The sequence below is a fragment of the Chrysochloris asiatica genome, unplaced genomic scaffold (assembly GCF_000296735.1).
Source record: "Chrysochloris asiatica unplaced genomic scaffold, ChrAsi1.0 scaffold00057, whole genome shotgun sequence".
NCBI lineage: Eukaryota > Metazoa > Chordata > Mammalia > Afrosoricida > Chrysochloridae > Chrysochloris > Chrysochloris asiatica.
The window spans coordinates 12,322,551-12,337,931 of NW_006408575.1; the positions used below are offsets into that span (position 1 = coordinate 12,322,551).

Consider the following 15,381-nt stretch of genomic DNA (forward strand, 5'->3'; position numbering starts at 1 on the left):
TTTTTTTTTTTTTTTTAAATAAAGAAACAAACATACCCATCTTCATTGCCAAGAGCCATGATTTTTCCATCTGCTTTCCAGCTAATCTCTGTGTGTACTGGCAATTTGTACTAGAAAGCAAAACAAAGCAATCTGGACTACAAATATTGTTCTTCATTTCACATATCTTACAAATCAACGACAACAGCGTTATGGGTTGTGCCGTGTCCCCCTAAATAGGAATTGGAATCTAGTGCTGCTTTAATAGAAATACCATAAATAGATGACATTAACAAACAGAAATTCATTCTCTCTTAGTTTAGGAACTAGATGTCTGAATTCAAAGCATCAGCTATAGGGTATGGCCTTTCCTTTCTATCAGTTTTGGGAAGAAGTCCTTGTCATCAATATTCCCCTGGGTCTGGGAGTTTCTCAGCACAGTGAACCAGGGTCCAAAGGATGCCCCAGTCCCAACTCTTCTTTATGCTATCTCAGCTTGCTTATTTAATCTCTTTTATATCTCAAGATACAACCTAATCCTATAGACTGTATATATATATATTTTTAAATGTTTTACTGAGAATTATGTGATAGTTTACATGGGAGAACATTAGTTTTATATTCATTCTATCGTATATCGTCTCATTGCCATGGTTACAATCCCCTCCATGCATCATCAACCAGCCAAAGGGTATACCCTGCAATCCTTCCCCCGTACTCCCCAGGTCTTCAGCACACAGTCGCTCTCGCTTTCTGGATCTAAAGTCTCCAGCTGCTCCATTGCTCCACGTCATCATCTCTGGCTCCATTTCAGGCATCACTGCTTCTCTGGGTAGGGTCCCACTCTCTGCTCTTCTCCCTTGATGGTCCTAGGGACCTCCCCTCCTAGACTGAAAAGTTAATCACTTCCCTCCTTGCTATAAAACATCTACCTTTACATTTCCAACCCTCACAATCAATCCTGATGGCAATTATTTACTATTATATCACAAGAGCCCCGTCTGCATTTCATTGCATCAGCCCTGCCTAGACAGATTGAATACTACTCATTGGAGATTCTACCTTCCTCCAGGCCCTCTGCATCTAGGTTCCCTCTTTAAAGCTTGTAAGCCAGTCACTTCTTGCCTTTGTAGCCCCCCGCCCCCCATTTTGGGTAGCCAATGTCCAAGCTGCCCATCCCTGTCTACTCTGTGTGTGGAGGGTGTGGGAATGATTCTTGCTATAAGGACTTGTTCCCTCTTTTGAGCCTGTAGACTGTATCTTGCCTCATTAATGTAACTGCCTCTCATCTTGCCTCATTAACATCATAAAAGTTAGGATTTATAACACATAGGGTAATTACATCAGATCACAAAATAGATGATAATTACATAATACTGAAAATCAAAGCCCAGTCAAGGTAACACATTATTTTTAAGGTACATAATTCAATCCATGACAAATCCCAATCCATATATATATATGAATGTGATGTGATGTGATCCCATTTAGGAATAGGGGTAGTTATGCTAATGACGCTGTATCAGTATGGGATGTGTCTTAAACCAATCATTTTTGAGATACAAAAGGAACACATCAGGCATAGAAGAAAGCAAGAACAAATAGGGAAGACAGAATAGATGCCACGTGAAAAGAGACAAGGACCTTCCTTCAGCTCCCCAAAAGAGAGAAATCGTTCCCCTAGATTAGCACCCTTTAGACTTATAACCTATTTAACTGTGAGAAAATAAAGTTTTATTCGTCATTGTCACCTATTTATGGTATTTTTGTTATAACAGCACTAGATAACTAAGACAGACAGCATGAGGGGAAAATTACTAAAGTTTAAAATGCTACAATGTCTATGGCACTTAACAACAACTAACCCTGTGAAATAAACTACACTAAAATGGAATTTATACCACGACAAACAAACAAACATGTCTGCTGGATTTGACAACATGGTCTCCTTAATAAGCTATACACGCTGCTTGTTTCTTCCTATCTCTTCTAAGTGTCCTTCCCTAGATCATTCTTTTCAACTTCTATATACTGGTGTTCCCGAAGAGGCCTTCTTTGCTTATCTCTCTCGTTAGCCTAACTCATACTGCTACAGTTTCTTCACCTATCGCTAATGGGCTAAGGAATTCCACATTTCTATTTCCAGTATAAGTTCCTCCTGTCAATGTCTCTCCAATATATTCAATTGAAAGTGTGAACACAGGAATTTGTCTTTTATTCATTGCTGAATGTTGATTTCAGCTAACATTTAAAATATTAAAAAAATGAAAAAATGTAATCAATACAATGAAAATTCCATTTATGAATTAAATATCACTTTTATGCTAGTCAAACACAAAGAACAATACTATTTTTAAAGGGCAAGACTCAGCATTGATAGTGTGACCTCAAGACACTTTTGACATACTGGTATGTTGACATAATGGCATAGCAAATGTAATTAAATGTGTGAATCTAGATAAAAGACATTAGTGTCATTATACTATTATTACTGTACTTCTGTAATTCTGAAATAATATCAAACTAAAAAAAGAAGAAGGAAAAAAAAAATCTTCCAACAAAATGAAAAGTCTGTCCTGAGTGAAATACCTTGCAGCTCCATTTGGATACCAAATTATAGTTATTTTTACTAAGGTGACACTCTGATGGAAATTGCTGCTGTTGTTAAGTGCCATTAAGTCACAGAGACCCTTTATAGGGTTTCCAAGGAGTGGTTGGTGAGTTTGAACCACTGACCACCCTGTGGTTAGGAAGCCATACCAGCACTGAAAAGGATATTTTAAATCAAAGATCTCAAGTTTTAATCACCACTATATGGGAGAAGAACCTTTTCGTAGCTGTTCCTTCTTCAAGGACAGACTCTTAAGATATGTATCATGATTCACAAAATCCTTTTTAAGAACAAACATCCAAGGAATCTGACTGAGCAGGGTGGAAACCTCCAATAACGGTATTTATTGTGCAAGATGAGAAACCCATGATGTCGAGACAAGGACTCACTTTCATTGAATTGGTATCCCTGATGAGTTTGTTGATGTCAAAGGCTTCTCCACCAAGCTTCCAGGGATTATGCTGTAAAACAATCCCTTCCCCTCCGCAGCTGTATAAAGTAAGGGAAGGCCTATCTCCTTCTCCTATGACAAGCAAGGAAAAAAAGTAGATCAGTTTGTACTTCATCAGCACAACTATTTGTTGCTATAGAAACAGCAAACTGTACTATGAGTTGCTTAAGAAACAAGATATACCTGCAACATTTTATTTTATTAAAGTCTACTGTTTCAAACATCTGAATATATTTGCTTTAAATATTCTTCTGATGTACAAACTAGTATGGGCACCAAAGTTGGCATCAGAAAATACACATGTATGCTCTCAATGAAAGATTTTATCTTGAAAATTTACTTTTTCCAGGAATAAGTACTCTATTCTTTGGGCATTTAAATAAATGAAGCTAAAGAACTTCCCACAACTATAAGGAGAGGTCCTCAAAGTGCTGATTTTCTGAGTATTAGCAATCTTGTCAATTTTAAAGAAGGAAACAATAGTTCTAGTAGGTTTCTGTCAGGGTAAGTTTTATTTTCACCACTATATCCTCAATGCTAGGACCATGCCTTAACAAAGGCAATAAATAGTCAACAAACATGTTGAATGAAAACACTACAATTCCAATGCTGTTTGAGTTCTGATAACTTACACTATTTATTTGTAATGTAACTACTATGGAAATATTTCAATATAGATGGTGAAGAAAAATGTGAGACTTTCACAGAATATGTTCACTTTAAAGATACAAATTATAAAATACCAACCACTTTGGGGCTAAGAAAAAGGCAAAGTTGAGGGGCTAGTAAAGGGAAAGGGGCAGAATATGAAGTAAGTTAAAAGATCATTTAAGAAACTAAAAGTTTTCTTTAACTGTGGGTAAAAAATAACATTCTGCGTATAAAATCAAAGGACAGCATAATTAAGAACACCATGCTAAGTATGAGGACCCAGCGTAAGATAAACTACATGCATAGTAAGATGCCAGTTCAAAGAGAAGTCACAATGTTTTCGTTTTAGGAGGTTTATGAGTGAAGGATTTCCCCAAGAAATTCCAACTTATCACCTGCCTCTTCATGCAATGCCAGGCACATTGCACTAGAATACCTATATGAATCTGTCCAGTTTTAATATTCTAGGATTGAATGGAGGGAAAAAGCCTTCACACATTTGTTTTAGAATAGCTTAGACACTTACCTAGTGACACAGGGGGTACTGGTGGGCCCCAGGCTAAAGTATACACAGTCTTCTTGTGATATGTGCTAGAAATCTGTGGTGGTCTAGAAGGCAAGAGAAGAAATGAGAAACAAAGAGAACGGCTGGTAGTTTCAAACTGCTGACCCTGAGACTAGCAGCCCGATTCGTAACCACTACGCTACCAGAGCTCCTAAATATTCCCTTATTAATGGTTATATAAGAACATTATGAAGGAGTTTCAAAAAATTTGAGAAAAAATGGAATCAAGAGAATGAAATTTTCCCACTAATGTATTGATGTTCCTTTCTATCCACCTAATATGTATATAAAGGACTAGAAGAAATTTTAGACTAATGTGTGCCATTAACATTACATTTTTTAACTAAGAAAATTTTGGGTGGTAAACTGGTTTCAAAGATTTCATTTTAAAATAAACCTTGCTGTTGTGGAGTGACACTGAGTCAGTTCTGACTCAGCGACCCTGTACAGTTTCCCAGAATTAGCTGGTGAGTTTGAGCTGCCAACCTGGACTCCAAATAAACCTTATTCACAAAAATACTTTTTAAGGTTGCTGTGCTGATAAGTGATACATGAAGTATCATTTATGTGAAGTAAAAACTGCTTTTTGGGAAAAAAGGGCAGCACTGTTACCTTTAATGTAAGTTTTATTTCTAATATGCTTTTAAATTCCAGGATTCCAGAAGCTATGACTGAACTACCTGTTGACCAACTTACTTCCCACTTAGCCAATTTAGTTATCGTTCTAGACAATGGGGGGGGGGGCTCGCTGGAGGATAGGGCAGAAGTGCAGTGAGGATCTCCGTCAGCAATAACATAGAATACTGGATGAAGCAGGTTCAGGAAACAGTTCCAAAACTCTGAACCACAAATATAGGAATATTTAAAAACAGTTTGACGGTTTATTGCCAGTGGAATTTGTAGTGGAAGCAAGAAATCTTGTACTTTCGAACCCACTGGGCTCAATGGCAGGGAGCTACCATTTTGGGCAAGACCAAGCGGCGGGACCAAAAGGGGGAAGGATCAGAGCTGCCAAAGATTGACGCCTGCCAGAACCTTGGAGATAAAGGTGTAGACTTTGCTTTTTTTAAATTTGTTCACTGGCCTCTTGCTGCCAGTGCACCTCCATTCTGGTGACTAGAGGGGGTGCCTGAGTGGGTGGACACCCCCCCACCCCCCAAGGGTTTCACTACACATGCACACCACACAGATCCTCTCAACATTTAAAGGGACAGACTGCACTTAAAACCAAACAGCAGCACAAAATGGCCCTGAACTGTTTATCACTAGGAAAAAGGCCAGAACCGGGGTTGTGGAGCAAGATAGACAGTCTAAAAACGAAACAGGCCGAAAATTAAATCCTGAATTATATCATAACAACTAACTGTGGCATCTTAAAATTTCTCAGGTGGCCTTGAAGTCAAGAAGCTGAAGGAAGATATTAAAGTCATACTCATATTGTTGCTGTTATGTTGCCATGGAGTTGGTTCTGACTCATAGCGACCCTGTACAGGGCTTCCGAGGCTGTAAATCTTTACGGAAGCAGAAAGGCCCATCTTTCTCCCACAAACAGCTGGTAGTTTCGAACTGCTGACCCTGAGGTTCGCAGCCCAATTCGTAACCACTGCACTCCCAGAGGTCCCTATACTCCTATTAGGCTATAGATTTTTCTCTTCTCTCTTTTCTGTGATTATAGACTTACAGTATCCAATCTTTGTTTTTGTTGTTGCTGTTTTGGTTTTTGGTCCCCTCTTTACCTTTAGGGGGTTCTTTCTCTCCCTATATTACCCAAGAAAAGACAGCAATTGCTGTCATATAGTCAAACTCCAATTACACCTTATAAAACACCACCCCACAATCCAGGCAAGAACAAGTATCAACTGCCATACACCAGGTAGGCAGACAACACTTGTGACAGTTACTCTGAGTTGAGTAATAGAAGAGTGAAAAGGGACGCCCATATCCTGATCACATCTACTTGGAGGCAATCACAAAGCAGCATAAAAAATACCAAAACACACATTCAATTAAGTATTAAGGTCACAGTTAACTACTAAACATGCCCAAGAAGCAGAAGCAGATGACCATATCAAAACATGTCCAGAAACAAGAAAAAGTGACTCGGACAAATGAGCTGGAGGTAGGTCTACACTACATTCTGGAAGGAGGGCAGGCCTGGGAAATGCCTGAAAAGGAATTTATAAAAATGATTATTAAAATTTATCTAGACAATGGAACAATTATTTCTGGCTAATAGTGGAAGAATGAACAGTTTTGGGTGAATGCCTAACATATCCTTTTCTAAAAGTGTTAGTTTGAATATTCAGGTCCTGGTGTGGCACTGTAGGATAAGCACTAGACTGCTAACCACAAGTTGGTGGTTTAAATCTACCTTAGAAACCCTATACAGGGTCACTATGAGGCAGAATTGACTATAATACTAAGATATTAATTTAACAGAACTAACAATTTTGTGACTATACAGAGCTATTTAAATGCATATGACTTTATTTTTGCTGTAGGATAAGCAATAAACTGCTAATCACAACGTTGGCAGTTCAAACCCACTAGCCGCTCCAAGGGAGGAAAATGAGGCCATCTACTCCTGAAAACACATTAACAACAATAACTCCTGAAAAGGAGTCCTGGTGTGGCGCTGTGGGTAAATGCGCCAGACTGCAAAGCCGTTTGAACTGCAAGGCCGGCATTGAAGCTCACCAGCTGCTCCTCGGAAACCCTATACAGGGTCACTATGGGTCAGAACTGACTCGATGGCACTTCACAACAACTCCTGTAAAAAAAAACAGACTCAGAAACCCTACATAGGATTGCCATGTGTCTGAATCAACAATAGCAGTGCGTTTGGTGTTCCAATAAAACTTAGGAGGCATGCTCAGTAGTTAATTGTGGCCTTACAAGGTTGCTATGAGTTGCAATGAGTTTATTTGGTAGTATACACATATGGCTATTTTTCACTTGAGATGTGGCCAGCAGTTACAACATTGAAGAGAGCAGGCCTAGAACCTAATCACATTCTACAGTAGTCTGTCAACAGAGGTGTAACATAATATGAACCACAAGTACACATGTGTTGTTGTTATGTGCCGTGGAGTCGGTTCCAACTCATAGCAACCTTGTCCAGGGTTTCTGAGGCTGTAAATCTTTACATGAGCAGAAAGTCTCATCTTTTTCCCGCGGAACAGCTGGTAGTTTCGAACTGCTGACCCTGAAGTTCGCAGCCCGATTTGTAACCACTATGCTACCAGAGCTCCTTACACATATGTGTACACACTTTAAATTTTCTAGTTGCTTTTGTTAAGGCCCATAGAGTCAGTTTTGACTCACAGTGACCCTGTATCAGGTTACCAAGGAGTGGCTGGTGAGTTTGAACTGTCGACCTTTCAGTTCAAACTGACTTGCGGTCCTGCACTTACCCTACAATGCCACGCCAGAACTCATGAAAAAAACAAAACAAAAAGGAAGTAGCCACATTTAAAAAAGAGAAACAAGTAAAATCTAATTATAATAATACATTTTATTTAACACAATATACAAAAACTATAAATTGTAATTTAAAAAATTTCAAATTGAGGCATTTTATGTTTTTTTGCATCAAATCACTAAAATTCAGTGTACTTTATATGCACACTACTCAATTTACTTGCCGTATTTCAAGTGGTCAGTAGCCACAATAATGGACAAAACAGCTTTCGACATAACTTCCAATTTACAGAAAATATAAGGAATAGAGAAATGAGTTAGAAGTCACCATGAAAAAATAAGTAGACAAGCTCAAGATGTAGCACAGCTTATAATACAACTCATTCAAATTCTTCAAATAGAAAAAACAGCATTATGAAAAGGAGCTAGGGCAGTAAACTAGATAAGAGACAAAACTGCAATATGTGAACACTGACTAGATACTAATTTGGAAAAGAAAACAAAAAAACCCAAACAATTGCCTAGAAAACACATTTTTGGCCCAACTGAGGGAATGTGAATATGGACTGATTATATTATAGATTTACTGCTAATTTTCTTAAATGCAGTTAGTTATATAGGACACTACCCTTATTCATACAATTTTAAGAGATATATCATATTAAAGTTAGTTTCATGTATTTCGGGTAAAATGTACACAAAAAGACATGTATATAACTGAAACCCAACCTAAGCCACTGCTGTCGAGTCAAATCTGACTCAGCAATGTTGAAGAACACAGGATTTCCAAGGCTGTAAATCTTTACACAAGCAGACTGATAGAGTGACTGTCACACCTTTATCCCAAGGAGCAGTTTAACCACTGACCTTTTGGTTAGCAGTCAAGGAGACATGTATGTAACACACAGACAAAGCATATATGGTAAAACTATTAAATCTAAATCGAGAAAGTTACCTTTCAACTATAATGTCTCAAAATTTTTATTTTAAAAAAAAAAACTTGAGGGAAAACAAAACGAAATTATTTATTTTAGTAGAAACGCCAGATGGGCTAATCACAGTCAACCTGAAAGAAATAAAATTCAGAGTCCTGAGTCCTAGAACGTTATTTTTAAAAAGCTGCCCAGGTAATTTTTAGCATATATGCAGGTTTATGAATGTAAAATTAAACCCATCACTGACATTCAGCGCAATGGGCTACTTTGCTTATTTCTTACTTGTTGGAGTAAGTGTCATACAAGCCCACTTTTCCATCATCAGTTCCAAAGGCTAAGCAACCTTCCTTGGTTGGGTGCCAGCAAAGCTACAAAAAACAACAACAACAACAAAAAAACAAACAAATAAAGAGTTTCCAAATATGAACGTATGAGAAGAAGGACACACGGTTAGGAAATCCCAAAACTATCCTTTAAGCACCTAATAGGAAACTTTCTTGTTCTTGCTTTCTTCTAATTTCGAAAGTAACAAATCTTCATTGAAAAGAGACAAACATTAAAAACAGTAAAAAAGCACCAATAATTTCACCATCCAAAAGGCCTATCAATTTTGTATCTTTTTTTCTACATTTTGTTGTGAATAAGCTTATTCACAATTCTGAAACCCAAAAATGAGTTCAAACATTTAAATAATGTCCGTGATATATGAGTCGGGATAAAAGATTCCAGAATAACTTAAAAAGAATTATTCTATTCATAAGAAAAATTTATAAAGTTATATTACAAATTATCAGCAGTGGCTCTAGATTATATAAAGTAGAAGAATGGTAGGAAAACATTTTTTTGCTGTCTACATTTCTGTACTGCTGTTTTATTTTAAAACCATAAATAAACATTGCTTTTTTAACAGCCAAAAGAAAAATTATCATTTTGGAAGAAAGGGAAATTATACATATTAATTGGTAAACAGCATTCTCTGTTTTATAATGTACCTTCTTCCTGAATCATTACATTTTTCCACATCAAGAAAGATCTGTTATAATTTTTAATAGTTTAATGCCATTTCAACATGAGGTTATACCATAATTTAACGACTTTAATAATCCAATAAAACGCACATTCAGGCTATTTCTAATTTTTTACTATTAGAAAACATGTTGACTTGAATAAGGTATTAACAATTTTAAACTGCATTTTGGGATGTGTTAGCTTACAGAGCATACTTTTAAATCTCATTGAAAATACCCTTTAGCAAGTTTAGATTCCCAATAGAGATCATTAAGTGAGCAGATGCTCTCTGAAAGAGATTACTTATCTGAAAAAAAACAAAACAATTTCAAAGCATCCTTACTGCTGTAACTTTGGACTTGACACCTTGCCAAAAGTTTTTCACATCATAGTTGTTCTTTAAGGAGAGTGTATTCCATACACGGATCATGCCATCTCCAACGCCTATGGCCAAACATCCAGTGTCCACAGGAGAGAAAGCTAGACTGTAGGCAAACCCACCAAGGGAAGGCAAGGTCCAGCAGCACTCCAGGGTGGACATGTCCCAACATTTTATCTGAAAAGATTAAGGGTAAGTAAGAAGCTTAAATATAAACAGAACAAAGAAACAGGAAAAAGAACCAACATTTCAAATGAGATGAGCTCAAAGAGTGAGTAAAAATTATGTTTTTTTTAGCTCTTCCTGCTTAGAACAGAAAAAAAAAGAAAAAATCTCAATAATAAATTATAAAGCTCACAGAAGTCCTATAATGTATTTATTACCAGAGGGGTCAAGTGAATTCAGGGTCAGAACCTAGACCTCCCATTTCTCATAGTTCCATGCTGTTTCTATTAGAAGGATATCATGTTTGGTTAAGGTGGAGGGACAGAGAAAGAGAGGCAGAACCCCAACGAGATGGACTGGCCAAGTGGCAGCATCGGTGGACTCAAGCGTGGCAACAGTAGTGAGGTTGGCCCAGGATCTGGCAGTGTTTCATTCTGCTGTGCATAAGGTCGCTATGAGTCAGTACTGACTCGATGGCACCTAACAACGACATCGTGGTAATCTCCTCACCTGGTATATGAAAATGGGCTCAGGATAGCAAATGCAAAACAAAACAAAACAAAACAAATTAAACAGCTGCTAAAGCTCTAGACTACAAGGTCAATTTAAACCACAAGGTTGGCAGTTGAAACTCACCAGCCCTGGAAACCCTATCCAGGGTTTCTATGAGTCAGAACTGATTCAACAGCACTTAACAACAGCCTCAAAAACAAATTAAAGTATCATGCTCAGCCGAGGATGAGTGATCGTTTTCAATTTCCAATTGTTGAATGGAGGGGAGGAAAAAAAATCTGTCAAATAAACATACAAAAAAAAAAAAAGAACATAGACTCAAAGTAAAGCCAATCATCTCTCAAGGGATTTGAGCATGAGCAGATGTTTCTGTTACTTAAAGCACAGAGCAAGAAATCTTAATGCAAAAGGAGGATGATTTCATACATCCTTCTTTGGACAGATCCATTCTTTTTCATCATGCTGCTTTAGCAAAAAGCCATCTTGGCACTTCCTCAAATTTTCTGTACCTCTATAATGTTGCTCTGTTTAGTAACAATAATTGAAATTGGAATCCTGGGTGGAATGGGGTGGGATGTGAGAACTGAAGGGTAGTTTGAAAAAGCCCACTGATAACAATCCAAGTTGTACATGACTGCTCTATAGTGCTGAACCCCAATCAGCAGTTCTTACATCTCTATCCATTGATGTGGAAAGCAACAGTTTTTTGTTGTCTTCAGTTTGCAAAGGACATAAATTAAACACAATTCTTGAATGAGTTTGTCCTTCTGATGAAGCACTAAAGAGGGTATATTTCCGTCTCCAAGACTGGGTGAGATCCCATAGCAGCAGTTCACCTCTGAAAAGGAAAAACATGTTAATTCTTGTTCAATCTAAAAACAGATGAGACTGTTGGGTCAGAGTCTAGGCCCTGAGCTGCAAAACAATTTCTTGTTAGTTGCTCCCTTAGGTAGAGAAAACAAACAAATATTCTCAGATACGTATAAATTACCTTTGGAAAGTAAGCACACAAGAAAAACACAAATAGTAATTGTCCATAAAGGAGGGCAACTAGGTGGAAGCCAGAAGCAGAAAGGACGCTTTACAAACACACAGGTTTCTCTATCAGTTTTAATTATATCATGTGCTACCATCATCAACATAGTTCTTCAGACAATGTCTTAGGGCTGAGGGGGTGGGGGATGGTGTGGTGGGGTGGGAAAGCTAACATTTTGTTAAATTACTTTAAAATAGGGACCTTGTCTGTCAATTTCCTTGTTAATCCCAAGTAACTAACTAAAGATGGTAGTAGTGGTATGCCATCAAGTTGTTCCAACTCCCAGCAACCCTGTATAGGGTTTTCTAGATAGTAAATCATTAAAGGAGCAGGAAAACCTCATATTCACCCTCAGAAGTTGGTAAATTTGAACTGCTGACCTTGCAGTTAGCAGCCCAACATGTTACCATGATACAAAGATAATTGTTTGCTTAATGAATGAACACAATCACTTTTAAGAGGTATGACACATTAAACCATTGCCCTTTTAAAATATGAAATGACTGAAGTTCAGAACAGCAAAGGGTCTTGCTCATAAATACTCAGCAGGAAAGTAACAAAGCTGATACTGAAATTTAGCTCTATCTGATTTCAGAGTCCACACTTTAACCACCAGGTTATATTTATTAAATCATTTCATATCTCTGTTGACCGACAGCAGTTATGATTTTTCCATTACAATTAACCCAATAAGACACAGGCCATGTCCATTGCATTATCATTAGAAAGAAAAGACTAGAAATCTCTAAGGCGCAAAATGAAAATAAAATGTATTAGAGAGATTAAAAAACACTTACCCCAAACAGCTGGATACCAGCTGTGTTGGTTGGTCACTGGACCAGTGGAGTGTCAACCAAAGGCGCTCTTTTACAGTTGGGTCTATACCTCCTCCCCTTCTCTTCAAAAAGGGCAATTTCAAAATCATCACCCCTGTAGATTAAAAGAAAGTCAATGGGCACTCAAGACAAGGCATCTATATGCATGAAGTCACCAGTAGTTCAAGATATGCAGTTTGTGGTTTAAAGTTTATTTGTTAGTATTTAGAACTCATAGGAGACCTCATTTTCATACAGAAACATTGTCACAAAAAGTATTACAAATAGCTACATTTTGGTCAAACAAGCTTTTACAGGCTGTCTTGGCAATCCAAACACATTAAAAATATTGTTTCTCCAGGAAAATGAGTTCCAACTGGAATTGAGAACCCATTTGATAACACAACCAGAGATTCTCCAAAATTATAGAAATAAAGGATGCGGTTCCTTCTTCTAGCTGACTAAAAGCCAACAAATCGGAGGAATCTGCCAGTCAACGCTCTGTGATAGGCATGCTACTCTATACCTAGTGGCTCTTGATCCTGACTGTATATTGGAACTGCAGGTAGAACGTTACAAAGACATATAGGGTTGCTATGGGTCAAAACTGACTCGATGACACTTAACAACTATATGCCAGGAGACATGCTGTGGCACTGTAGGATAAACAATGGACCGAAGAACGACAGCGGTTCTCAACAGTACTTAACAACTATATGCCAAGCAATGTGCTACTTGCTTTATACACATTTGTGCAAAGATGATACAACATTCAAGGTTTAAAATAAAGTGGAGAAAGAAGAGAAGATCACCATAAAAAGAAATATTCGATTTTTTTTTATTATACAGGCAACATCTATTTGTCCTGGACTTTCAATTTGTAAGCTATGGGTAAAAGTTCCATTGAAGAAGTAGCTTGGGAAGGCTGTATGATAGACGGTCTCTGCAATTTGGATAAACTAAGCTTTTACGTTTAAGCATACAAGTCTATGTTGGGAATTATTATTCATTAAAAGCATGAACTCTAAAAATCTTTCCCATTTCTCAAACCCAAATTTTGCCAAGCTGCCCTATAAGTATTCTCAGAATAGACATCTTGCCTTCCATGCCAAACAATTTTATGAAACAAGGGTCCTTGTCTTCTCTAGGCATAACTCAGATTAAACTGAAAAAGCAACATTCTGGATAAAAAAGTGAAAACTTTCCAATAAATTATCCTTTTTCAGAGCTTGTTTATAGTTAAACCAGACCAGTCTAGATAATTTCATAAAGAACAACCAATCTTACCTCGGCCTCTAGAGCAGCTCCAGATTCGAATAGTTTGATCTTTGCTTCCAGTGGCTAAGTAGCAGCCTTTTGCTACTGGAGTTTGAGGTATAACTTTCCCATTGGGAATTACAGGTTCTTCTGGAGAGAGATGGTAATTGTTTTTGGTTTGCATTAAACATGCACTTACCATAGAAAAACTAGTTTACAAGGCTTCCTATAAGTTGTCTTCTTCACAGCTCTGATCTATAAAACCTTAAGTTTAAAAATTTCAAGTGATCTAATTCTACCCATTTTATTCCTCAGCTCTATAGAGTCCTGATGTTGTTTGTCAGTTGGCTCTAGACTCATGGGACCCCACACACAATGGAATGAAACACTACCTGGTCTTGTGCCATCCCTATGTACGGTTACAGATCAACCTGGATTACTGTGATCCAAAGGATTTTCATTGGCTGATTTTTGGAAGTAGATCACAGGCCTTTCTTCCTAGTCTGTAAACTCTGTTGAAGTTCAGCATCATAGCAACACATAAGCCTTCACTGAAGGATGGGTGGTGGCTACACATGAGATACTAGCCAGGATCTGAACCCAGGTCTTCGGCATAAGAAAATTTTACCACTGAATCACTACTGCCCCATTTTAAATGAAGACTCTACTATGATCATGGAGTCCTGGTATGGTGTTGTAGGATAACCACTGAACTACTAACTACAAGTCTGGTATTTCAAACCCAAGGATTGCTTCATGGAAACCCTATGTAGGGTCGCTGAGTCTAAATGGTACCAATGGCACTTAACAACAACAACACGATCATGATAGCCTAGGTTTATTTATCTGAGCTCTGAACCCTCCCTTAAACCATCACTACCTGAATTTCCCTCTTGATTTATGGATAAACAGTCTTCACCGGACAGGGGACACCAGGCTATGGAGTGGATTTCATCGTCATGTCCTCGAAACCTGTGAATAACTTCTCCTTTCTTACTGATGTCAATTATAACCACTATGCCATCCTTGTAGCTAAAAAATACAAGAGATTAGAAATATTACTGAAAAAATAAAGACAGCACAGTTTCTCCAGTAAATATTTGGCTTAAAAGCTATCATTGTACATTTCTAAAAGTTATGTGCATTTGAAGAAGGGATGAGTACTTTTTGTCCTTTTTCCAAAGTGCTCAGTTCATGCATTTTGGTTTGGTCCCTTCCATGAACACACTGTTGGCACTAAGCAATACCAGACAATGCTGCCTTCACAAAACTCAACAGTATAGCCTATATTGCATCTCAATGTAGAGAAAACAAAAATCCTCACAACTGGATCAATAAACAACATTCTTATTAGAGGAGAAAAGATTGAAGTCAAGGACTTCATTCTTCTTGGATCAACCATCAACACTCATGGAAGCAGCAGTCAAGAAATCAAACAACGTAATCTGCTGCACAAGACCTTTTAAAAGTGTTGAAGAGCAAAGTTGTCAGCTTGAGGACTAAGGTGCACCTGACCCAAGCCATGGTATTTTCAATGAACTCATATGCATGCAAAAGCTGGACAGTGAATAAGGAAGACTGTAAAAGAATTGATGC

The 15,381-nt window shown here is 37.7% G+C and overlaps 1 protein-coding gene across 1 annotated transcript in view; it reads right to left on the reverse strand.

Moving 5' to 3' along the window:
* GEMIN5 (gem (nuclear organelle) associated protein 5) overlaps positions 1-15,381 on the reverse strand; it is a 50,211-nt gene that overhangs the window by 23,212 nt on the left and 11,618 nt on the right. Inside the window, 9 exon segments of the mRNA XM_006863953.1 lie at positions 37-110; positions 2,980-3,110; positions 4,213-4,301; positions 8,895-8,980; positions 9,964-10,176; positions 11,350-11,515; positions 12,511-12,643; positions 13,816-13,935; positions 14,666-14,817. Coding sequence (XP_006864015.1) covers positions 37-110; positions 2,980-3,110; positions 4,213-4,301; positions 8,895-8,980; positions 9,964-10,176; positions 11,350-11,515; positions 12,511-12,643; positions 13,816-13,935; positions 14,666-14,817 — 1,164 coding nt within the window.